The sequence below is a fragment of the Dipodomys spectabilis genome, unplaced genomic scaffold, assembly GCF_019054845.1.
Source record: "Dipodomys spectabilis isolate Male_0828 unplaced genomic scaffold, ASM1905484v1 ptg000416l, whole genome shotgun sequence".
NCBI classification, from domain to species: domain Eukaryota; kingdom Metazoa; phylum Chordata; class Mammalia; order Rodentia; family Heteromyidae; genus Dipodomys; species Dipodomys spectabilis.
In genome coordinates, this window is record NW_024871093.1 from 1081107 (window position 1) to 1107371 (window position 26265).

At 44.8% G+C, this 26265-nt stretch overlaps 1 protein-coding gene across 2 annotated transcripts in view; it reads left to right on the top strand.

Moving 5' to 3' along the window:
- The window catches only part of Znrf3 (zinc and ring finger 3), a 156995-nt gene continuing 130730 nt past the window's right edge, over positions 1 to 26265 (top strand). Inside the window, exon 1 of one of the 2 annotated variants that reach the window (XM_042667654.1) lies at positions 1 to 506. In XM_042667654.1, coding sequence (XP_042523588.1) covers positions 207 to 506 — 300 coding nt within the window. In that variant the 5' untranslated portion in view covers positions 1 to 206. The remainder of the gene's footprint in view (positions 507 to 26265) is intronic. The other variant, XM_042667655.1, reaches the window with a different exon arrangement.

A 26265-nucleotide genomic window follows, 5' to 3' on the forward strand; every position in this document is an offset into this window, starting at 1 on the left:
GACGCTGCCGGGGCGGGGATAACCCCTCACGTGGAGCAGATGAAAGGGCCGCGGCGCGACGGCCCGGGGAGCCGAGCCGAGCCTACGACCCACAAAGCCGCCGCCGCCGCGATGGGGCTGTGAGGCGTCCGCCAGCGCTCGGTCCTCCGCCGGCCCGCGACTATGCCCGGCCGCGCCCGCCCTCCGCGCCCTCCCGCCGCAGGACCATGAGGCCGCGCTCGGGCGGGCGCCCAGGGGCCCCGGGCCGCCGCCGCCGCCGCCTCCGCCGCCGCCCCCGCGGCCCCCGCGGCAGCCGCTTGCCGCCGCCGCCGCCGCTGCCGCTGTTGCTCGGGCTGCTGCTGGCGGCCGCGGGGCCCGGCGCGGCGCGGGCCAAGGAGACGGCGTTCGTGGAGGTGGTACTGTTCGAGTCGAGCCCGAGCGGCGACTACACCACCTACACCACCGGCCTCACGGGCCGCTTCTCGCGGGCCGGGGCCACGCTCAGCGCCGAGGGCGAGATCGTGCAGGTAGCTGCCCGCCGCCCGGGCCCCGCGCCGCCGCCGCCACAAGATGGCTCCGGGGGCTGCGCCCGCCGACCCCGCCGCGGGCTGGCTGACTGGCGGGCGGGCGGGCGGGAGGAGCGGCGAGGAGGCCGGCGGCATCCCTCCCCGGCGGGAGGGCACGAGGGCGGGCGGGACGCGGCCTCCGGGGCGCTGCGGGGAGGGGGTGGGGGCGAGCGCACGTCGGGGCTCGGCCTCTCGGGGGTGCGCCGCGTGCAGGGGGGACGCTGGGCCGGGCACCCGCGGGCCAGTGCGGGCATTTCTGTGAGTCTCAGGTGGAAGTCTGCAAAACTACCTGTTGAATGCCAACTTTGGAAGGACAACTGTTGAAGGATGGCTGGCTCGGTTCAGGTCGCGGGCTTTGCTAACCATCCATGCGTGCAGGCGTGCTCCTGTTGGGAGCGGCCAGGTTTCCCGAAGAGGGTGCGCACCATCACGTCCTCCCCTGGATCCTGCCGCGGTCTTACCTGGGCGCAGACCCTCTGGCAGGGCTCCGGGCAAGCAGGGCCGGGGAGCAGGCGGAGTCTGGCCGCGGAGTGGGGATCGGGGGTGCCCTACAGTGACGATGGAAGGCGCTGCGTGCTTCAGATGACCGAGGACGGGAAGGGAGACCGCTGCCCGTTCTTGGCTGAGGACTAGCGCGCCAGGCCTGCAAAATCGGGAGCCAGGGTCCGCTTACTGACAGGGCCTCCTCCTTGCTCTCAACGACAGGGGACTGCCTTCCAAAGGATAGCTGGCTTGAGAGAGCTTTAAGCTGTGCTTATTCTTTGAAGGAGGGACTCTTCAACTGAAGCCTCTGCGGATGGTTAGCTGGGTAGATTTCCCGCTTCCTTGGCTGTGATTTTATCAACTTGTTAGTAGACGGGCCAGCGCACTTAGGGCTGTTAGTAGGCGCGTCTCCACTTGAAATGGTTGGCTTGGCTTTGAACACTTTAGGGTGATGGGACGGCGGCAGGGCCTTAACTCTTGGGTGAGTTTTGAAAAGGAGACTTGGGAATTGCAGCCCACACCTTTGCTGGGTGCGGATTCTGAGTCCTGTGTGCGCAGGACAAGGAGCAGCAGTGCTGCCTGTGAAGGAGGTACCCGGCACGTGCCCATGGCTCCCTTTCAAGGCTCTTATTCTCATCAACTCCTGCTTGGGGAACTGAAGGGCAAAAGCACATTGATTGAGTTCTGATGTTCAAGGCTCTTGTGGACACCCTCTCCCCCGCTCCCACACTTTAACCTACAAGCTGTTAGAGGGGATGCCTTGCTGAAGAGTCCCAAGCAGTTCTATGGTAGCCTTCAAGAACTGTTTGAATCTTTTTTAAGTCTTGCTTCTTAATGATGCCCTGCCTCTCTCTCTTGGAAGCTTTTACTGTGTCCCAATGGCTTTAAGAAATGCTTGATTTACAGCCTTCCACGTGGTGAGGCAGTATGTGGGCACTACACTCTTACTCTTTGAAGGGGAGAGACTTTTGAAGTTTGGGATTTTTTTTTTTATCTTTACTGCTTTAACTTGTGCTTTCTCCAGGGTGGTTTGTCAGTGGGGCTGTCCAGTATGAATGGTGGTGTGCTTTGGAGATAATCTTGGGTTCACCATTTAATACAAAATTGGCAATTTAAACACACTGTTTGTAACTGTTTTATCCTTGGGAGCAGAGAGATAATGTGTGAATTTGGCAGAAGGAAATCTATTCTCTTTTGAAACTTTTTGAAGTGCTTATCTAACTCTTTTGTAGTTCATTAGCCTAGCGCCCCCCACCCTCAAATGATTTAAGTCAACAATTGCTAAGGAAAGAAAAATGACTTGAATGGCATTTAGTAAGTTTACCTGTTAAGCAATCACTAATAGGTACCCTTAATTCCCTTATAACCACAGTAATATTGGTGGGTTTATCTAAGCTGTCTGAGTGGTCATTCCTTGGTGAGTTCCACATCTTTAACAACTTTATTGTGGCCAGCCTGTTGAACTCCCTGTGTCCACGGATAAAGCAGAGTGTGGCTTTCAGAGCTGTGTGTATACAAAGCCTGGTGTGCTTTTATTACTTCTACAAATACCGTCCAACTGCTAGCCCTGAAAAGTTTCTGTAAAGAAAGTTGATGTTGGGGCTTGGAAGGTGGCTCAGTGGAAGAATGCTTACTTTGCATGCATGAAGCCCTGGGTTTGATTCTTCAGCACCACATAAGCAGAAAAGGCTGGAAGTGGCGCTGTGGCTCAAGTGGTACAGCACCAGCCTTGAGCTGAAGAGCTGAGGGACAGTGCCCAGGCCCAGAGTTCAGGCACTATGACCGAGAAGAAAAAAAGAAAGATGATGTTTTAGGACTGCTAAGAGGAATATTGTGTGTGTGTGTTGTGTGTGTGTGTGTGTGTGTGTGTGTGTGTGTGTGAGAGTGTGTGTGTGTGATACATGATAGTATAAGAAACAAATTAAGTTCGGCCTCAGATCAATCATGTGTTCCAAGTATTCTTGTTGAACTTCTCAAAACCTCCTTTTGTTTGCCATCTTAAAAATGCATCATTTGCCATTTTAATGTTTTGTATTCTTCAGTTTATTTTCTAATAATTGAAGCTAAATAGCATTATTATAGTTATTTCTGGGGTTCTATAGCAATATTGTTTTTGATTGAGAGAAGAAAAAAAACTCTCCCCTAAGAATTTTACACAATTTTGTTTGTATTACTTTTTCTTTTCTGTTATATGCCAATGAAAGTATATGTGCGTGTTTGGGGGGGGTGTTTATATAGTAGATACCTTATCATGGTCTGGTTTGCCCAGCTACGTCTAATTAGAGTTCCTATTCCGTTTTTAGCATGGGTTAGAGAAGGGAAAGCCTCTGTGTGTGTGTGTGTGTGTGTGTGAGAGAGAGAGAGAGAGAGAGAGAGAGAGAGAGAGAGAGAGAGAGAGAGAAACAAACTTAGACCTTAGAATTCATTATCAAAAATCTTGATTCTTCCCTGTGCATCTTACACTTAACTACTTAATTCCCACATACACACTACCCACGGTCACCAATGTAGCCTGTATGAAGAGCGTATCTCCATCTGTGAAAGTTGTGGTTCATATAATATATGGGTATGAAATTGTATTAATTACTTTTATTATCTTATTCATTCAGTAGTTACAGCCCATTTGCATGTAAGAGTGTCCGGTTTACAGTTTGAGTGCTGGAGGAACTAATTACATTTCAGCTGTGGTTCTGAACTGTGGAACTTTAAAGGGTTTTAGACATATTGATACATATTTCATCTTTGAACCAATTTGTTGTTGTTAATGAGATCATTATCTGAAACTTTTAGACTTGGCTTTGCAACCCACATGGTTGGTGATGTTAAAGTCACAATTAAACACTGGCCAGTGGTATGTGGATTGGTTAAACAAAGAAAATTTGCATTGCTACAGATGAAAGAGTGTTTTAAAGTGGAAATGCATTTTTTTTCCTCCTTGAAGTCAAATATTTGGAAACGCTTGAGAAATTCATTTGTAGAAGGAATGGGGATGTTAAGTTCTGTGATTTTTAAAATCAACCATTCTGGATCACAGGTTAAGGGTTGAATGAACTTGAAGCTGAGAATATTAAGAACTAAAGTAATTCTTTTAACTGTTTAGGGCTGTGAGGAGAGAGCTGGGTGGTGGGTCGAAAAAGCTGATTGAGAGCCTTAAATACCCTCTGTTAACTAAAAGTATCACAGAGAATAATTTTAGGAAGCTAATTCCTCATCTTGTTTCTCTGTCAGAGTGTCTTTGCAGTTTAGCATTTGATCAAACACTTTCTTTTCATCTCCATTTTAAGTTAACTTAACAGGCCTGCCTCTAAAAATTGACTGGGACTAATAGAACAATTGCATGCTGACAGCTGACCTGGATTTACACAGAAAGGGATTGCCAGCTCTCTTGTCAGATGGGTCTTCATAGGTTAAAACCAAGTATTTGATTTGGGGACAAACTAGGGCTGTGTTTTGTGACCTTATAAATTCCCAGGGGGCTCTTACTTTCTGTCTTGTTCTTTTGAGATCTCATGGGAGTTACTAGTACAATTCTGGCTGAGAATGAAAGTGGGAGTGGGTGATAAGTGTGGAGGGAGGCTGTGATAGCTTCCATTTATGAGCTCTTTTTTTTTTTTTAATGCTGTCCCTTAGCTTTGTGTGTGTTGTGTGTGTTGTGTGTGCATGTGTGTGCCAGGCCTGGGGCTTGAACTCAGAGTCTGGGCATTGTCCCTGAACTTCTTTTGATGAAGGCTAGAGCTCTACTATTGATCCATAGTTCCACTTCTAATTTTTTTTTTCTTTTTTTTTGTCGGTCGTGGGGCTTGAACTCTGGGTCTGGGCGCTGTCCCTGTGCTCTTCAGCTCAAGGCGAGTGCTCTACCACTTGAGCCACAATGCTACTTCTGGTTTTCTAGTGGTTTATTGGTGATAAGAGTCTCACGGACTGCCCAGGCTGGCTTTGAACCACGATCCTCAGATCTGTCTCCTGAGTAGCTAGGATTATAGGTGTGAGCCACCAGCGCCCGGCTTCCACTTCTAATTTTTGAGCTTTATTGTGTGCAGGGCACTGCACCAAGTATGTCATGTGCTTCCTCTCTCATCCTGGTATTAATACAGAGGTAGCAACTCCTGTTAGCCCATTTTACAGAAGAGCAGCCTGAGTCTGCAAGAAATAAGTCCACCTCTTTAATTTTATGGCTAGCAAATGGACTAAAACCCAAATCTGCCTGGCTTTCTTGTTAGGATTCAAATCTAATTTTTAATTTTCAATTCAAACCTAAGTTTTCATAGTCTACTATAGGAGTTCTTTTTTTTTCTTTTTTGTCAGTCATTGGGCTTGAAATTTGGGCCTGGTCACAGTCCCTGAGCTCTTTTGCACAAGGCTAGCGCTCTACTGCTTTGAGCTACAGTGCCACTTCTGGGTTTTCTGGTGGTTAATTAGAGGTAAGAGTCTCAGACTTTCCTGTCCCACGATCATCAGATCTCAGCCTCCTGAATAGCTAGGATTACAGGTATAATCCAGAACTAGGTTTGCTATAGGAGTTTTTAGCCTGAGTATCACAGACTACTAGAGATAACCATGCGCCTTTGAAATAATACTTCCTTGAGATGCCACTTACATTTTCCTGAGAAGACATACAACTTTACCTGTTGGATAGTTCTATTGTGCTTTCTCTCTCAAAGGGAAGACAGCAGAAGTGGCACTGTGGCTCAAGTGGTAGAGTGCTAGCCTTGAGCACCCTGAGTTCAAGCCCAAGGACCACCCCCCCAAAAAAAAAAAAAAGAAGCTTCAATATAGTACTTGTCCTTCACTAGTCCAGTGTTAAGAATTTAAGTGATGGGATGACAAGCTGGTAAGAGTTGGAAGGAAGAAGCCAGGCAGGTTTGCATACCTCCATTGAGTTTATTCAATGATAGACATTTACTCACTTGATAGACGTTTACCTAACCCTGTTCTGGTACCACATATTGTACCCATACTTTGTACAACGAGGCCTCATTGTGTTCTGTGATCATAGCCATCTGGGTTTTCCCACAGAAATGAACCCTTAGATCTAATGGCATAATTAACTAAATTCACCCCTGCCTATCAATTTCCTGTTATGTGTCAACCTTGGGAGAAGAGAGTAATCACTCAAATAATTCTCAGTGTTTAGATGAAGTAAAAGAAGAATGATCTGGAGGGAAGAGTTGAGATGGCTTAGGTATAAATGTGTTTCTTTCCATCATTCATGGAAAAATGAAGTGGAACATGTATTCCGCTTGACTTTAGCCATCAGGTAGAGTGGGTCTTGGGGATTTGGGTTTGTAAAAGAAAATGTTTTCATTTGTCCTAGCTAAATGCATTCCAGGATATCTCTTCCATTTTGGTTGTTATTTCGAGAAGCTAGCCTTGTTAGATGGAAAGGGTGGCTCTCTTAAATTTTGAGAGTATAGGTGCAGGTTGTATGAGAATGAACTGTGGGGGATGTTTGTTCTAGGACAGGGAGGGACCTGGCATTATAGAAATCTGAAGATGTACTTTTCCCAATAAAATACTGTATTGAGAAAGCTGTGATGTGAACAATTGTGAAAAAGAAAGATGTTTAAATCTCTGGTTTTCTGGGAATAACTACAGTTATTCAGAATCATCATTATCCTGTGAAAAACTTTCAGCTTCTGATAATATTTCCTTTGCCTGGAGAATATGAATTGATAGTTCATGACAAAAATTAGATTTAAATTAATCTTCATCATCAAAAGAATCAGTTGGTCCTTCAGTGTGTTAGATAAGGAGAAGAGGTAACTTGCCTTTCCTAGGACCACATAGTAAGGGTAGGGACAACTCACAAATAGTATTCAGGTTTCCTTCTTTCTAGACGTGGAGCTTTTCTATTCTCCCTGGCTGTACCTGGGCAGAGTGTCCCAGGAAGGAGCAGATGGAGATCTATGCCTTATGATCAGGTGTATAATTGAGGAAAGCCAGGCATTCTTCAATTATAGATTAAGCTTAAGTGGTTGCTTTTCTTCTCTAATTAATTCAGATTTTGAGTTTTTTAGTCTTCCTGTCTGTCAGAGCTCCTAAAGATAACTACAGATGAAGCTAGCTGTATTAGTGTGTGCCTGTAGTCCCAGCTACTCAGGAGGCTGAAGCAGGGATGATCACTTGAGCCTAGGAGTTCTAGACTAGCCTGGGCAACATAGCAAGACTCCTTCTCATAAAAACAAAACAAAACAAAAACTACAAATGATCCAGTGTTTACTTTGTGCCAGACCCCGGGCATAGTGCTTTGCTTTATTTAACAACAAAGTAGATGGTGTTGTCTTGGTTTTCAGATGAGGAAAATCAGAGTAGAGAGGTGAAGTCTCTTGTCAGAGACACTGACCAAGTTGATAGTACAGCTGAGATTCACACCTTGGTGTGACAGATTCTAAGACATTTTAGATTTCATAAAACTCCATGTGACACTTCATTGTAATCAGGTTATTCGAACCTAGCAGAATTCTGAGTTGAGTTTAAACCTGGAAAAATTGACTAGGAAACCAGGCTGAGAAAGTCTCCTACCTTCATAGAGGGTTATTTCCTTTCTTCCTTCCTTTCCTTTCTTCTTCTAACTTCAGGCTCAGTCTAACTTGTTTTTTCTATCAAGAGCCAGCCAGGCTGCCAAGTTTGGGAAGAGGGGCCAGTGAGGTATACAACTATCACTTGATGGCACTTCTGTTGTTTTCGGTTATTGGGAAAACTGGACTGGCTGAAGTGTTTTGGCATATAAAGAGATTCTGGTGTGAGACATACCTTCTTCCTGTGGCTAACTTTTTAGAGTCATTTGGGACTGAGTGGCCTTCTCCTAAGAATTGTGTCCTACGTCCATTGCTTTTCTTTGCATAGGCTGCACATTTCCTAACTGTTGGTTACAGGACTGTAAGAATCCAGACTGTGGATTTCCCTTCCCCTTCCTTTGGCTAGTGTTCAGTAGTGCCCTCTTTCCACCAGCTCCTGCATGGGGCGCGGCAGGGAACATGGATGAGTAAGACTCAGTCCCTGCCTGCAAGCAGCTGAGTGTAGGGGGCCAGACTACAGAGAATGGTCCCCTGTCTCTGAGATGTCCTGTCTCATAAGACACAGCCTATGGGACACTGAGGAACCTATGGGAGAGGGAACTTGGCTCTGGTGTTGAGTTTGGGCTTAGTAACACAGTATGTCACAACCTACTGTGTGGATTTGAGCAGTCTGCCCTTTTCCAACTCATTTTTACCTATTTGAGGTTAAACTGATAACCCCTTTGTGGAGACGTGCCTTTTGTACCTGTCAAACAGCACAGTCAGGAGGTAAAGAGTAGAGGCTCTTTGTTCTATTTGTAGCCTGCACTAGATGTTTTAAAATCTGACTTTTAGCAGCTCTGTTGACTCATGATAGTGTGAAAAGAATAAGGTCAGCCGGGCCCATTGTGGTTCAAAGGAGAGCATTTTATTTTTATTACACTTAAGATGTGTTGTAAGAGTTGATATTAATCTTCTTTTCCCAGCAGCCAATGTTGATATGGTTGTTTAGAAACAAAACGTGAGAGTTGATTTGGTGAAAATAAACTTTGATGATGCTAAAAGTTTGAGGAGAAAAATGTTGGAATGTGGATTTCTGGCCTCTCAGGGCAGACATTGCTACATTTTTAAACTTGAAGAGTAAGGATGGTTTAATTTTAGGTGTGCCTAAGATCCCATCCTGTGCTGTAAGAATTTGATTAAAACGTGATTTTTCTACTTGAACTTTTAATTTGAATGTACTAACTTTGCTATCAGGCAATTATGAATTTCTTTTGAGCCTAGAGAAGAGAAGTAGCTTTTATGCATCCATGAACTAGTCTGTGCATTCATTTCATGTGTTACATCTCTGCTTTCTCTCATATAAACTTGGATCATCCAATTAACTTCACTTTAAATAAAAAGCAGGTTGAGAGTCTAAATAATCTTCTCAAGGCTACAGGGATTAAACTCCTATCTCTTAAAGCCAAGAGAACTCAGAAGTATTTTGGTGAGATACTAGGCAAAAATGTTAGGATAAATTCATTTGTCATTAGTTATAGTCAAGGTTTTTTGGTTTGTTTTTTTTTGGAGACAGGGTTTTACTATGTAGCCCAGGGTAGCCTGGAGCTTTTTTTGGGGGGGTATTGTTATTGGGGCTTGAACTCAGGGCCTCATGCTCTTGTTTTTTTTTCCTGCTCTACCATTTGAGCCACATCTCTACTTCTGGCTTTCTAAGATTATAGGTGTGAAAACCAGTGTTTGACTAGCCTGGAACTCTTGATCCTCCTTCTATAGCCTCCTAAGTACTGGAATTATAGATATATACCACCACTTCTGGCAAACTTACTTTTTTTGGGGGGGTCAGTCATGGGACTTGAACTCAAGGCTCAAGGTCTGTCCCTGAGTTTTTTTACTCAAGGTAGCGCTTTACAACTTTGAACCACAGCTCCACTTCCAGTTTTCTGGTGATTAATTGGAGATAAGAGTCTTGTGAGACTCTGACCTCAGCCTCCTGAGTAGCTAGGATTGCAGGCTTGAGCCACTGGCACCTGACCTTACTTTTTTTTCTATTATTGCTGGTATTAGGATTTGAACTCAGGGCCATGTACTTGCTCAGCTTGCTTGCTTAGTTGTTGCTCTACCACTTGAACCACACCTCCAAGCCAGTTTTTTCCAAGTTTTTTTTTTTTTTTTTGCCAATCCTGGGGCTTGAACTCAGGGCCTGGGCACTGACCCTGAGCTGCTTTTTGCTCAAGGCTAGTGTTCTACCACTTGAGCTACAGTGCTACTTCTGGCTTTTTCTTTCTTTCTTTTTTTTTTTTTTTTGGGTCCAGTTGTGGGGCCTGAACTCTGGGCCTGGGCGCTGTCCCTCAGCTCTTCAGCTCAAGGCTAGCACTCTATCACTTGAGCCACAGCGCCACTTCCGGCTTTTTTCTTTTTGCTTATGTGGTGCTGAGGAATCGAACCCAGGGCCTCAGGCATGCAAGGCAAGTGCTCTACCACTGAGTCACCTTCCCAGCCCCACTTCTGGCTTTTTCTATATATGTGGTGCTGAGGAATTGAGCCCAGGGCCTAATGCATGCAATGTAAGCACATTACCACTGAGCCACCTTCCCAGCCCTTGCAAGTAATTTTGGAGATGGAATCACATGGACTTTCTGCCCATGGCTTTGAATTGCCATCTTAGAGACTTTAGCTTTCTGAGTAAAGATTATAGACAGGAGCCTCTAGTGTTTGGCTTTTTTAAAATGATAAAATAGAACAGGCCTATTATGATATACTTGAAAACTGCAGAAAATAATGAAAAAAATCCTGTTGTCTACATATAACTTTTTTTTTTTTTTGGGTCTGGTCGTGGGGGCCTGAACTCTGGGCCTAGGTGCTATCCCTTGGCTTTTTAGCTCAAGGCTAGCACTCTATCACTTGAGCCACAGCTCCACTTCCGGCTTTTTTTTTTTTTTTTAAATGCTTGTGTGGTGCTGAGGAATTGAACCCAGGGCCTCATGCATGCAAGGCAAGCGCTCTACCACTGAGCCACCTTCCCAGCCCTACATATAACTTTTTATGTTTCAAAAGTTCCCCCCACCCAGCTGGGTGCCAGTGACTCATGTCTATAATCCTAGCTACTCAAGAGGCTCAGCTCTGAGGATCTATGTTAGAAGCTAGCCCAAGCAGGAGTCTGTGAGATTCCTACCTCCAATTAACCACCAGACACTAGAAGTGGAGCTGTGGCTCAAGTGGTAGAGCACTAGCCTTGAGTGAAAAAGCCTTGAGTTCAAGCCCCATGACTGACCAAAAAAAAAAAAAAAAAGTTCTTTCTCCCCCATCCTTGAACTTATTGGGATTTTAACGAAAATTGAAAAAAAAAATTATGTAGGGCTTAAAACACCCTGAAACCTTGAGTATTTTCAGAGCATTAAATAATCTGAAACATTTTTACTCACTATATAATATTCTTTTTTTTTTAATATTCTTATTTCCTGTTACTGTCAGTAATACTATGAGGAACATCTTTTCTGTGTCCTGATTGTTGTCAGAGGATTTCTTTGACTATGTATAACAAACAAGGCTCTTGCTACCGAATTCTCTTTGGAAAGTGGGTTCTAGTTTATATTGTCCTACAGGCCAGCATATGTGTCTCGCAGTGTACAATGTTTCCTTAGAGAAACACATACCAGGAAGTGGTGCTATGGCTCAAGCTGTAGAGCACTGGCATTTGCCCAAGCCCAGAGTTCAAGCCCCAGACTGACCAAAAAAAAGAGAGAAATAGATACTACCCACTGTGAACAGTGGTAGCAAAAACAAGGTTGGAGGTATGGCACAGTGGTAGAGCACATGCCTAGCATGTATGAGACCTTGTGCTGAAGTACTAGTACTATATTAAAAAAAAAAGCCATTAAAAACACATCTGGGGGCTGGGAATATGGCTTAGTGGTTAAGTGCTTGCCTTGCATGCACGAGGCCCTGGGTTCGATTCCTCAGCACCGCATAAACAGAAAAAGTGAGAAGTGGCCTTGTGGCTCAAGTAGTAGAGTGGTAGTCTTGAACACAGAGACGCTCAGGGACAGTGCCCAGGCCCTGAGCTTAAGGCCCTGAGTTTAAGCCCCAGGACTGACAAAAAACAAAAACAAAAACAAAACAGCCAGGTGCTCCTGGTTCACACCTATAATCCTAGCTACTCAGGAGGCTAAGATCTGATGAGTATGATTCAAGGCCAGCCCAGGCAGGAAAGTCCATGAGACTCTTATGTCCAATTAACAATCAGAAAACTGGAAGTGGCACTGTGGCTCATGTGATAGAGCGCTAGCCTTGAGCTGAAGAGCTGAATGACAGTGCCCAGGCCCAGAGTTCAAGACCCAAGACTGACCCCCCCAAAACCCTAGAGCTTCATAAAATGAGTGTATATTTCTTCATTTAGCAAATAGTGAAATTGCACTTGGGGAGTATTTTCTCTGTTGTAGAGTTTTGAGTTTTAGCTAATCCTTCATGGGTACCTGATAAACTGTTGGACTCCGTCCTTTTTTTTTTTTTTTTTTTTGGTCAATCATGGGGCCTGAACTCTGGGCCTGGGCTCTGTCCCTCAGCTCTTCAGCTGAAGGCTAGAACTCTACCACTTGAGTGTCAGCCACTTCTGGCTTTTTCTGCTTATGTGGTGCTGAGGAATCGAACCCAGGGCCTCATGCATGCAAGGCAAGCACTCTACCACTGAGCTACTTTCCCAGCCCCGGACTCCTTCCCTTGTAGGTATATGAGCATCATTCAGGAGCAGCAGGTTGTACTTGTGCTCTGAGCAGGGTCTTGGTCTCTGTCCAGGTTAGAGGAGATGGTAGGGCATGGACCTCTGTGTGGTCACACCCCATATGGCAGCAGATTGTTGCTCAGGATGCTGCTGCTACCCTTGCTGTGCTCTGCCCAGCCTCTTTCTCATAGAGCCTCTTTCTCATAGAACAGCCTGGGCTTAGGAAGGCCATTGAATCTCTTTCATGATGTCTCTTGTTTACTACTGAGCTAAACGTTGACCTGGCTGGCTCTTTAGTCTCTCATTGTTGCCTCTGGAGGTAGGCCCATGGGTTCCTGCTGCTGTTCTTTGAACAAATGTGTCCTGGGCACTGTCTCTGCGTGTTTGTGCTCAAGGATAGCACTCTGCTCCTTGAACTTTGACCAAGGGACTGATATGATCAGACATTACTTGGAAAAGATGGATCTGGTGAGAAAGGGAAGAGCTACTTGAGTCCTCAAGTCCAGACTATGACTGGCAGTTGGTGGGCAGAGATATATGTAGAGCCAAGCGCTCTCAGGGGTGTATCTACACAGCAGGTCCAAGGGCTTAAAACAGCATCTAGATACTTGGTTCCTTTCCTGTTAGAAGTGCTACATTCACTTTCCTCTAGAAGTGCTTACATGCAAATGGCTCATGTTGAAAAATTAAAAGATCTGGCAACAGTGGATCCTCATTTTTATGTGGTAGCAGCCTGCTCAGGAAGAGTGGATATTCCCTTTCAGACGAGGCATGTGTCTTCCAGGTCACAAGGCCCTATGTCATCCCCAGACTGCTTCTCTTGCTTCAGTTACATTGACCAGTTATGGTCCCTGTGGGTACTGGAGTTTGCCATCCTTTCTATATATGAAAACTGAGGTTGAACTCTCAGACTGCTCTTGGCGAGTCTCCTTGCTTTCCTTCCTCAGATGTCCTCGATGTTAGTCATTCATCAGTGGGCCTAGGGGTCTCAAATTATGTTCCAGATGAAGGCCAACTGGCTCAGAGGTTCAAAGTGCTCTTTTTTTTTTTTTCCAATGTTGGTGCTCCCATTTCTTCTGGACCTCTTGAAGGCCATAGTCTGTGGCCATCCTGCCTGCCTTCATGGGGATTGTCGTTTCTTCTCCCTTTTTGCCCTTGCTTTCTTTTAGTTATGAAAGAGACTCATTGAACTCATTGAAGGACACCTTGGATATGACTTGATTCGGTTTTCTTCTTACCTTGAGGGATCTGTAGGTAAAGGCCTTTGGCCTTTGGCCAAAAGAAAAACGAATTAGAACTGGGGTGGGGGTCCCTGATGGAGTTCTTTCTAGTCAGCATCCCACTTCAATGGTGCTTTAAGATCCTTGGTACATTTCCACTTGTTACCTTCTTTGTTCATCTTCTCATCTGGGAGTGCATTCTTCCCAGAAATCTGTCTACCATTAAGGTAGTCCTGGTTGTCAGTAAGGGTTGTCCCATACTTGGCACAGAATGCTTGCTATTCTACTAATTGCATATTTTTCAATTTGTGCATTTGACATAAGTGTTTTTATATGATTTTTTTTTTTTTTTTTTGGGTGGAGGGGAGTATCACTGAGTACGGAGATTTGGCATCTTTTCAGAAAGTGCCTCAGTCTTGAAGTAGGTGGTGAGCAGACAGCTTAATGGCATGTAAAGAATGTTGCAAGCTTGACTTGCAGAGCTATTTCAAAATTTACTCAAGTTAGCTTGTGACTGAGTCAGAGGCAAACGGTGGAATCCTTAGGATGAGATTGCTCTACCTCTTGATGACCTTACTTCTTGCCTGATGTTGCCTATGGCATCTCTCCTCACTCTCTTCTTTCTACCGCTCTTTCCTTTCTCACCAGATCCATCTTTCCAAAATAACCTCTGATCATATCAGTCCCTTGGTCAAAGTCTTTCATGATGGCTCTTGTTTACTACTGAGCTAAACGTTGACCTGTCTGGCTCTTTAGCCGCTCATTGTTGCCTCTGGATGTGGGCCCATGGGTTCCTGCTGCTGCTGCTGTTCCCTGAACAAATGGGTCCTGGGCTTTCATTTTGATTGTTGCCCTTCTGTGAAAATGTTTTTGTGTCTCAGTCCTCCTCCCCTTTCCCTTCTTCTTCCCCTTCCCCTTCCCCTTCTCCCTCCCTCTCTCCTTTCCTTCCTTTTTTTTTGCCATTCCTAGGGCTTGAGCTCTGGGTCTGGACACTGTCTCTGAGTGTTTGTGCTCAAGAATAACTCTACTACTTGAGTCACAGATCCACTTCTGGCTCTTTTGGTGGCTAATTGGAGATAAGAGTCTTAAGGACTTTTCTGCCCAAGATGGCTTTGAACCGTGATCCTCGGATCTCAGTCTCCTGAGTAGCTAGGGTTACAGACATGAGCCACCAGGTTCCAGGAGTGTTTTAACATTTCTAATCCCCATGTTGGCCTTCTATTTTTTTGTTTGTTTGGTTTTTTTTTGGGTCCGGTCATGGGGCCTGAACTCTGGGCCTGGGCGCTGTCCCTCAGCTCTTCAGCTCAAGGCTAGCGCTCTACCACTTGAGCCACAACGCCACTTTCGGCTTTTTTCTTTTTGCTTATGTGGTGCTGAGGAATCGAACCCAGGGCCTCATGCATGCAAGGCATGCGCTCTACCACTGAGCCACCTTCCCAGCCCCTGGCCTTCTATTTTTTAACCTACCCTTGTCCAGCTCTCACCAATAGCTAAGTTTGTAGTCCTTCCCATCAGGTGTATCATCAGTCTATCAACATTATCTGAGCCCCAGCCCTATCCTTCTAGTGCCTAACATGTAAAATTCTCAGACATTTACTGAACAGAAATGCTTATAGGCCATAATGCTTCAGTGTGGTCAGAGGAAGACTTAGGTCTTTAAGGGAGAACTTTCTGTGATTATAGCAACCATTCACAAGCATTTTTCAGACATGAGGTGCTCTAAGCTAATCTAAATATGGGGAATAGATGTGAATCTCAACATAATTTTACCTTGCCAGATGGAATAGTTATTGACAGTTATTGTGGTATGCTCTTGTAATTTCAGCACTTGGGAGGCTGAAAGAGAAGGGTGGGAAGTTCAATGTCAGACTAGGTTACATAGTAAGATCTTGTCTCAAAACAAAAACAAAAAAACCCAACAAAATAAAATTCACTTTGCCTGTGTTGTCCCAGAAATCCAGAGAAAGGAGGTCAGAGGAGATGACACCCTCTGTCTCCTTCCATCCTGGTGTATGACTGCCCTGGGCATGTTGTTTGGAGTCCAGAAGAGAGGTCTACAGTAGACCTTTAAGGATGTGTTTTATTTAAATTTGTATGTTATTTTGGTGTTACTTAAAAAACTGGCACTTCCGGGAAGCAGCAGAGGTTATATGCAGCTCTTGAATGACCCACAGAAATAACTGTGAGTCCTCTAAATTTATACCATATTGTGCCTTGTTTTTTTTTTTCCTCCTTTGAAAGCCCTGGCATGACCTTGATATCTTGTATTAAGAGCTGGGCAAAGGCAGGCGCTGGTGGCTCACGCCTGTAATCTTAGCTACTTAGGAGGTTTGAAGCTAGCCTAGGCTAGCCTTGAGACTTTTATTTCCCAACCCACAAAAAAGCCAAAAGTTGTGGCTTAAGTGATAGAGCACTAGCCTTGAGCAAAAATGCTAAAGGACAGTGACCAGGTACTGAGTCAAGCCTAGGACCAGTACTTAAAAAAAAAAAAAGGCCTGGGTGGAAAGATTTTTTATTTTCTTTTTTGTTCAGTCATGGGGTTTGAACTCTGGGTCTGGGTGCTGTCCCTCAGCAATTCAGCTCAATACCGTTCTACCACTTGAGCCACAGCGCCACTTCTGGTTTTCTGAGTGGTTTATTAGAGAAAAGAGTTTCATGGACTTTTGTGCCCAGGCTGGCTTTGAACCGAAATCTTCAGCTCTCATCTTCCTGAGTAGTTAGGATTATAGGCGTGAGCCATTGGCACACGGCAAGAAGAGTTTTAAAGGACTTTAAAGGACTATAGTAGTGTTTCTAAAGGTGTCAACAGGCTATTCATGAAAGACTTTGAGATTTTAATTTAGTAAACTTTTTTTTTTGCCAGTCCTGGGGCTTGAACTGTGTGCTTGGGCTCTGTCTCTGAGCTTCTTTGGCTCAAGGCTAGCACTTTACTACTTGAGCTACAGCATCACTTCGAGCTTTTTCTAAGTAGTTTAGTGGAGATAAGCGTTTGATGGACTTTCCTGCCTGGGCTGGCTTTGAACCATGATCCTCAGAGCTCAGCTTTCCTGAGTAGCTAGGATTATAAGTGTGAGCCACTGGTTCCTGGCAAACATTTTATTTGCTTTTTTTTTTTTTTGGTGCCAGTCCTGGGGCTTGAGCTTAGGGCCTGGGCATTGTCCCTAAGCTTTTTTGCTCAAGGCTGAAGCTATAACACTTGCCACAGCGCCACTTCTGGCGCTTTTTTTTTTCTTGTGTGTGTGATTAATTGGAGATAATAGTCTCATGGACTTTACGGACTGGGCTGGCTTTGAGCCAGGATCTTAGGATCTCAGCCTCCTGAGTTAGCTAGGATTACAGACATGAGCTAATGGTATTCTTGCTTGAATATTTGATTTTTTTTTTTTACTCGATGAGGCTCATTATAAACATTCAGAATTATTAAATTATCACTTAGTTGTATGTGTTGGCATGTTTAGTCCTCCTCTTTCATTTGCTGTTTTTGTGAGAGACAGTATAGATTACTTGGGCAAGGGGACCTTCAGGAATATTCCAGAATCTATGATGTGTGTACTTCACTTGTGGTATAAGGTATTCATGGCTGCCTTTTCGTGGTGTGTCCACTCCTGAAGCATTACAGTACCTATCAATAAATGCCATCCTCAGTGTAGGTATCAAATGAACAGATAATAAGTGGCTTTGAAGTTTTGGTGTTACTAGGTTTAAATCTCTAGGCCATGTGGGTGATTTCAAGTTCCAGTGGCAGTGGTAACTTTTGTTATTTCCTGACTCTTGTGTTTAAATTTGCAGTCTCAACATTGCATCACCATAGGTTTTCACATTTAATGAATATTTATGTTGAACTGAGTTCTATACGAATGCGGTGGTTTCTGACTTGATTATAGCTTGCTGTGTACTGTGGCCAGGAGTGCCCTACAGACAACAGAGTTGGCACATGTCTCAGCATGCCAAGCCTCAGCGGATGTGGTTAGGGACCATGGTGACTGGTTCCTTGGTTGCTATGTCAACCTTGGTTTTGGAAGGGGAAGGCTCTAAAACAGCCATGGGAGTGGGGCAGAAGAGTTTTGGGTATTTTGGATACTTCCTATAGGTGTTCTTACAACTCCCTAAGTAGATATAGAAAACCCTAGAACTTTCACTGCATTTTAGATAGCATTGTTATTTTCTTTTACAGGCCTCTTTTAATTGTTCTGCAAACCTGGAAAAATTAGATGGTGTTTTTTTTCCCCCCGCTGTGTTTCTCTCTTACCTACCTGCTTTAAGGTAAATAGGGGATCTGTCTCTTAATATACTATAAGTTCCCTTCTCCTGACCCTGCCAGCATCCCTTGCTCTCTGGTCACTTTAACCTAATGATTGCTGGTTGGGGAGAAAAAGGAATAGAACAGGAGGAAGGGTAGTTGGGAGGGGCTTACTCATTTTCATTTCTCCATTTTTCTCCCCGGAAGGCCTTTCCTCACTCTCCGTACTCTTACATATCAGCAAGCAATGATCAATATATAGTAATAGGTGTCAGTGACATGTTCTGCAAGTGGGATCGTAAGCCGCTCTGCTTTCACACTGTGGCACAGAGAGCTGGCGGGGGGAAGGATGTGTGCTTGCCATCCACCCACTGCAATGCTCTTTACCCCTTTGCAGGACCTGTGGGATCCTGCAAGGTTAGTTCTGCAGCAGTTGAAATGTCAAGATGGGAATTGATTAGGCTTAGTAAGCCAGATGGAAGCCACAGTACAGAGCGGTACCATCTGCTTTTCTAGCACCTCTTTACAGAAAGAGACTGTAGCTACTGGAAGCTGCAACCTGTGCAGGTTTACCTGCTTAGTCTGGTGGCATGAAGGGCTTTCATTCCTGCCTTAACACATACAAATACAAAGCCCCCATTCCTTTGAATGGAAACTCTGTTTCAGAAGAGGAAGGCTGACTACAATTTAATTTTAACAGTTAGTTGACACTCTCCATTAGAATGTAGCCTCTTTTCCAAAAGGCCTCTTTGTGCAAGTTAAAAAAAGCTGCCCTTTCCTAAAGAACCTGACTCCAGGTCTTAAATAGGAAAGAAGTGAATGGCACCCCCTAGAGTTGTTCAGTGCATGAACTCAGTGCTCTCAAGGAGCTCCTCCCTCTCCCTGTTGGCCAATGTGGCATCTGTGTAAGTGGCTCTTCCTCCTTCAATGCTTTCCTTTCAACAGTCTTGGTATGTTGCTTCTGATTTCTCCCTTTCTAGAATACCCAGGAGCCAAGTTAGGATTGTGTGTAAAGTTAGGTAAGCACGGGTTGGAGTACCAGGAACTTAGTATGCAGATTCTTGGCGTCTGCTCTTGTTGCTTTAAAAACACTCCATTCCAACCTTTCTAGAAGATGAGCTGACTAGAAGGAGCATAAAGTCCCTAAACTTTGGATGGCATGTAGATTAACGGGTAGCCTTTTGTGGGACAGAAATAATGCCATCATTTTATGGGAGGAAATACCCACATATTCTTAATCATCAACTTTGAAGATAACTTTTGGATTGTAAGCTGGGTTATGGTTGGGGAGAGGGGGGCACTTGTGTCAGCATGGCTTGATATGGCTGTCAAGAGCAGTAGTTTCCCACTTTGTAGCACCCAGTGTTCGCCAGCTTCCTTAAAGCTCGGCATAAGCGCTGTGAAATACAGTGTTCCTAGATTTCCCTTGGTGGTGGAGGATGCATCACCACTTGCTAGGGAAAGAGAACTTTACTGCTCTAGATCTCGGTTTCTTTCTCTGTGCCATGGAGATAAATCTGAGACTTGGGGCTGGGAAGGTGGCTCAGTGGTAGACTGCTTGCCTTGCATATATGAGGCCCTGGGTTCGATTCCTCAGCACCACATAAACAGAGAAAGCTGGATGTGGCGCTGTGGCTCAAGTGGTAGAGTGCTAGCCTTGAGCTGAAGAGCTGAGGGTCAGTGCCCAGGTCCAGAGTTCAGGCCCCATGACCGACCCCCCCCCCCCCAAAAAAAAATCTGAGACTTGTTGAGATTACAAGCATTACTAACAACATGCAATGGGTATTTAGTCAAGATGAGGATGAAGAAAATACCATACATAATTTTGTGACGTTCACTGCATATGCCTAACATTTATCTTGTGGTTCCCAAATTGTTGAGAGTTTTTATCCTAAAGTGGTAGTTTATCAAGATTATTCATTGAGAACTGATCATACCCTGGGAGTCTTTTTTTTTTTTTTTTAACATGCTTAGAGCCATCCTACTTAGATCTGGCATCTGTATCCCATGTCTCTTAAGGTGGAGTCTGTGGGCTTTGCAGAATGCTTCTGGAGCACCTAGTGAGAAGTCCTGGCTCTTCATTGCTACAGACTTCCATTTTCTTTTCTCCTATGTCCTGGGAGCTGAGGGGTGCTTTTTCTGTAGCATCTCCTGCTCATTCCTGTGGATACCTGTATGTGTTCTTCCACTTCTCCGATTCTCTTCTTTCTCTTTCCCTTCCTTCCCTCCCTCTTTTCCTCACTGTTTGTAGGCCTCAGCCTGCCAGTTGTCTTTAAACCACATGGCCTGCGTGTGGACGGGACTGCTCTGAAGGGAAGCTGGGTGGTTGATTGTGCCTTTGGATCCAGCCAGGCATGTGGAATGCTGCGATACACCAAGGCCACACTCTAGGGGCCTAATTATGTGACAAGCACAAATGACTTAAGCGCTTGGTTTAATCCAGGGCATGATTTTGCCAAAGCAAGTACTTTATTAATCTTAACCCCCTAAAGTAGACACATCAGCTTTCTCTAAAAATGGGAATGATTGGAGTGCAATGTGGGTTTTTTTTTTTTTTAATACCTCTGCCCCACTCCCCTCCCACTAAGACTGGGCTGTGCATTCCTCTCCTTGAATGGAGAAGGTGATTTCCAAGCTGTCTACCTCCTTCTCTCACAGTCCTGACACTGGGTGATGGAAAGATACCCCTTCTGTGAGGATGTTATGTCATTTCTCCAAGGGCCTATGCATCTTTCTTGAAAGCCAAAGACAGGCTTTGGTGTCCTGATATAACTTTCCTGAGTGGGACTTGAGATTCGGATCTAGAATATGTACAGAGAAAACTCAGGTGACTTTCTTAGTGACTTTGGATGTGTCTGAGAGGCTCAGCCTTAATTTCTCACATGGCATACGAGTGAGTGAGGATGCAGCGGGGTCAGTAGGGCTTCCCACCAGACCCCTTGCATGTTTCCTCGGAGTCCAGGGGAAAGGGCAGTTCACCGGGTAGAATGTGTAGGGGATCAGAGAAGGAGTTTATTCTCATCTCAACTGGAAAACGAAATGCCTCTAAGCAAGCAATCTAACCTTACCTCAGAAAACCATTCTTGGTTAACCTCCTCCTGCCTCTTCTTCACAGGGCCTCTGCCTCTTAAATTTGAACTGACCTGTTAGGATTTATCAGCTTTGAAGTCTTAAGGTGCTATTTTAATACTTTTCTTTCACATTGCAGGTTTTGAGTCCAATTTAACTAGATTCTGGAGGGAGCTTACTTTATAGCATTAAGAGCTCGGACAATCTTGAAAGAGTTAAACTCTAATTAGCTCATTCCTAAGGTATTTAATGCCCTTATTAAAACTCAACTGCTTGTTCACTTTTTTCTTTAGTGAATCAGATTTCTTGAGGAGCTGAGCCCTTGCTCCTCAGATCACAGGCTCACATGTTGAAGCTGGCAATGCTAGAGGCTAGTTCCTATCTGTGTGACAGCATTTTTAATTTAACAGGACCGCCTTTGATGTTCCCAAATATTTATAGGCAGCTTTAGATCATTTCAGTGTGTGCTTTCTTTTTCTTTTCTTCTCTCTCTCACTTAAAAAAATAAAATAAAAAAAAACCGGAGCACAAGTTTTTCCTCATGCAACAGTCTTCCTTTTATCCTGTTAGTTTATTTTTGTTTCCTTTGCGGCGTTGGCGAAGGCTTTTGGGCTGCATTCACACACACATGAGGCTGACCCTCCTTTTAGCCTCTTTGGTAAAGGCCACCCATCTCTATTATCCTGCCTGCCTGAGATTGCTTAAGATACTTCTGTTCATCCTTTGACTTCTGTTGGTCCCTTGACATTCTGGAAGCTGTTATTTTCTTGTTATTTGGCTTGGCAATCTGCTCTCTGTCTGTCCTGAAAACTTTTAGTCTAATGTAGAGACCTGGGCAGTATGTGAAGGTGGGTGTTTATAGGTGATTAGACAGTGTTGTCCTACTCTGCCTGCTTGTGTGGTGTCCGGGGGCCTCCGCGAGTTATGACTTGTTCTGTACCTTCAGCGGATGCTGTTATCTTTGGGGCAGGAAATTCAGATCGAAAGAACTTTCTTCTGATCATCGCAGGCTCTGCTGGACTTCTTGGCTGAAAATTACAGAGAATCAAAACTTTAGTCTCAGGGATGGGAAAAACAAGACTGCAGTGTAGATTTGTTGAGCTTGTAAGAAAAAGAAGGAAACTTTGTACTAATCAAAACAAATGACAGAGCAGAGGATAGTGGTTTCTTCAGCCTGGACTCAGGGTAAACATTCTACTTGTGAACAATCTAAGTTATTGAACTCTGGTCTGCTGTTCCTTACTTGCCTACTAGGGAAGCCTGGGACATTGCATGGCTTTTTCCATCACCACTCTGCCTTCTACTATATCCAGGTTTTGTGGCCTGAAGGTCACATAGGTATTTGATGCAATGTGGAATGAATGGGTACTCTGTGTTAGACATTGTCCTTGGGACTTGACACTATTTGTGTCCCTAAATCCACAGGAGGATTCTGAGCAATAAGAGGTTTCTTTCCTCATTAATTAATTAATTAAGTTGAGGACACCAGAGTAGGGAGATGAGTGGTGAAGCTGGCCAGAATTCAGGACTGTTTGTAGCCTCACCTTAAGGTAGTTGGAGGTGGAGGCAAATAAATCTAATGTCAGTCAACTATCTGTTATGGATGAAAAATCTTCTTGGGGCTAAAATATACTGTGTTATGGTCTGAGAGTTTGGAGTTGATCAGGCTCTTGCCATGCAAGGGGCACAGGGGTGCAGAGTGGGGCACAGGGGTTCAGAGCACAGCTCTGGTGCCAAACAGGTTCTGACACTGCCAACTGTGTGACCTTGGTCAGGCCATCTAATAATCTCTCTGAATTTCTGTTTTCCTCAAATTTATATATATATATATACATATATATATATATATATATTTGTATCCCATATATATAATGTACATAATATATTATATATATATATATATATAATATATATATACATATAATATTCATTCAGTGCCTAACAGGTTATCATTGGTGACTTGCTGCTCTTGAGGAGTTCATAAACCTGTGGTAAGGTACATAAGTCAGCCAGTTAGGAGATAACTTGGCAGCTACAGCAAAGATGTGCTGATGTTCAGCAGGGACCCAGCACAGAGGCACTGGCTAGGAGTTTGACGTGCTGTCTTCCATCAGAGGTGTACCAGGTGCTTGCTTAACTCTGTGCCATGTGGGGCCATTGAATCATACTCTTTGTGCCTGTCTCTCCCCCACCCCCAGCCTCCCCCCACCCTTATTTTCTATTTCCCCTCCTAGGGGACTGTGAGCTAAAATGCTAATTGCCACCTGGAGAAAGATTTTCTGGTCATTTTCACATAAAACTCCAAGGTGCCAAATAGCACAGCCACACTCCATTTGATAGTTTATCTTGTGTGGCCTTGTGCTGTTTCTCAACTATTATTTTTGTCTTATTTAATTTCCCCTAATTTTTCTGGTTTCTTTTACATGAGAACTTTACCTTCCTTGAGAAGGTACGAGCATCTTGCCAAGGGAGCAGGTGGTGAGCGCTTTGTTCCCCACAGTGCCCAGATGGTGCCCATGCCTTCTCACAGTCTGCTTCCATGGGGATTTATTGATAAGATTTTGCTTTGCTTTGCTTTTCCAATTCAGTGCCATATTCAGATTTGCTTACTGTCACTGTAGTTTTTTTTCTCTGCAGGTGTTCCCATTGTCTCCGACCTTTGCCATGTTGAAAACATAAGTTTCATTCTCTATACTTCCAACTCCTTTGCAAGCAGCAGGATGGTCATGCCGTCGAACCTTTTTCTTTGCCTATAGTATGTCATCTAGAGTGGTGTCAGCTAATGTAAGTTAATTTATAACATCTTTAATTTAAAACAAAAAGACAATTAAGCACTTGTTATTGTCTTTGTATATTTAATAAAATTCAAACTTTTCTGTGAGTTAGGGTGGAGGTCATTTTTATATCTATGAGATATGTCCATGAGAGGTTATTATTATATTTGTATCCATGAGAAATGTTTTCTAACCACACAGTTGATCTGAAGCTAATGTGATGTTTTCCCTTTCCCTACTTTTGCACCAAGACAATGGTATTAACTTTTGATTTAGCTTTGTTTGGAGGGGTCACTGGGGTCAACCACTTATATTTGACTTTGCTATCTATTCCCCCTGCCCTCCTCCTGTGGCTTGAACTCTGGGCCTGGGCGCTGTCCCTAAGGTTTCTTTTGCTCAAGGCGAGTGCTCTACCACTTGAGCTACAAGCCACTTCTAGCTTTTTTGAGTAGTGTATTGGAGATAAGAGTCTCATGGACTTTCCTGTCAGGGCTGGCTTCAAATCACTATCCCTAGACTTCAGCCTCTGAGTAGCTAGGATTACAGGCCTGAGCCACTAGCACTCAGCTGTCTATGCTTTTTGCCTCTGTGTGTGTGTGTGTGTGTGTGTGTGTGTGTGTGTGTGTGTGCGCGTGCGCGCGCGCGCGGGGCGCGCGCGCTGATACTGGGGGCTTGAACTTAGGGAATCACACCTTTTTGTTCACTCTGGTGCTTTACCATTTGGGCCATGCATAATTTCTGGCTTTTTGCTGTTTTTTTAAATCAGTTATGGGGCTTGAACTCTGGGCCTGGGCACTGTCCTTCATCTCTTCAGCTCAAGGCTAGCACTCTACCACTAGAGCCACAGCACCACTTCTGGTTTTCTGGTAGTTAATTGGAGATAGAGTTTCACGGACTTTACTGCCCTGGCTGGCTTTGAATTGCAATCCTCAGATCTCAGCCTCCTGAGTAGCTAGGATTACAGATGTGAGCCACTGGCACCTGGTTAATTGATGATAAGAGTCTCAAAGGTTTGTCTGCTTGGGCTGGTTTTGAACCTTAATCCTCAGAGCTCAACCTTTTGAATAGCTAGGATTACAGGTGTGAAGTACTGGTACTCACTGATACTTCTATTTATATTATAACTTAATTTCTATTTAGCTAAAACAACTGTGGTTCAGAAGAAGACTAGATGACAGAGAGGAAGTGTGGACCCAGTTCATTGCCATTGGTTGAGACAGATGTGAAGTCAGTCTTCTTTTTTTTTTGTGCCAGTCCTGGAGCTTGAACTTAGAATCTGGGTGCTGTCCCTGAGATTCTTTTTCTAAAGGTTAGCACTCTGCCACTTGAGCCATAGCTCTACCTCTGCCCTTTTTGCTGATTAATTGGAGATAAGATTCTCACAGACTTTTCTGCTGGGACTGGATTCCAACCACAGTCAGATCTTAGCCTTCTGACTAGCTAGGAATACATTCATGAGCTACTGGTGCCTGGCTTGCTGACATTCTCTCTCTCTCTCTCTCTCTCTCTCTCTCTCTCTCTCTCGCTCTCTCTCTCTCTCTCTCTCTCTCTCTCTCTCGCTCTCTCCCCCTCTCCCCCTCTCCCCCTCTCCTTCCTTCCTTCCTTCCTTCCTTCCTTCCTTCCTTCCTTCCTTCCTTCCTTCCTTCCTTCCTCCCTCCCTCCCTCCCTCCCTCCCTCCCTCCCTCCCTCCCTCCCTCCCTCCCTCCGCTCTTCAGCTTAAGGATAGTGCTCTATCACTTGAGCCACAGCGCCACTTTCTGGCTTTTTCTGTTTATGTGGTGCTGAGGAATTGAACCCAGGGTCCCATGCATGCAAGGCAAGCAGTGTACCACTGAGCCACCTTCCCAGCCCCTCCCTCCCTCCCTCCCTCCCCCCTCTCTTTCTCTCTCTCTTTCTTTTTTCTCTCTTTCTTTTTTCTCTCTCTCTTTCTTTCTTTCTCTCTCTCTCTCTTTCTTTCCTTTCCCCTTGTGGGGCTTGAACTCTGGGCCTGTGCGCTGTCCCTGAGCTCTTCAGCTCAAGGCTAGCGCTCTACCACTCGAGTCACAGTACCACTTCCCATTTTCTGGTAGTTCATTGGAGATAAGAGTCTCATGGATTTTCCTGCCAGGGCTGCCTTTGAACTGTGCTCCTTAGATCTCATCCTCCTCAGTAGCTAGGATTATAGGCATGAGCTACCAGCTCCTGGCAAAGTTTTTAATTTTTTTGGTTTTTGGGGTTTTTTTGGGGGTCAGTTGTGGGACTTGAACTCAGGGCCTGATCACTGTCCCTGAGCCTCTCTGTGCTCAAGGTTAGCATTCTACCAATTGAGCCACAGCCCCACTTCCTGGTGCCCGGCTTTTTAATGATATTTATGGAGCATTAGCCATATAGCTTGCAAGGCATGTCTGGCCCTGTTCCCACTTTGACTGGCAAAAGTAGGATCAGAAGCTCTGGCTCACCTCTTTGGCCTTAGCTAGGTTGCTGGATTTGCAATCAGTTGGATGGAATTTGGTTTTGCCAAAGAAAAGGGAAAGTCTGCATCAATAATGCAAGTGATAGGATCTCTGCTTCCATTTAGGTCTTTAAAATTGGTGGTAGTTTTGTGTGGGAGGGGAGCAAAGAAGCTGATGGAGATCATTGGTCCCTACCCATATGGGGTCTTTGTGCTTCAGTTAGGCATACTGTGTGAAGGAGCTGTTTTGATTTTTGCACTCTTTCCAAAGCTTGGAAGCCCTTCT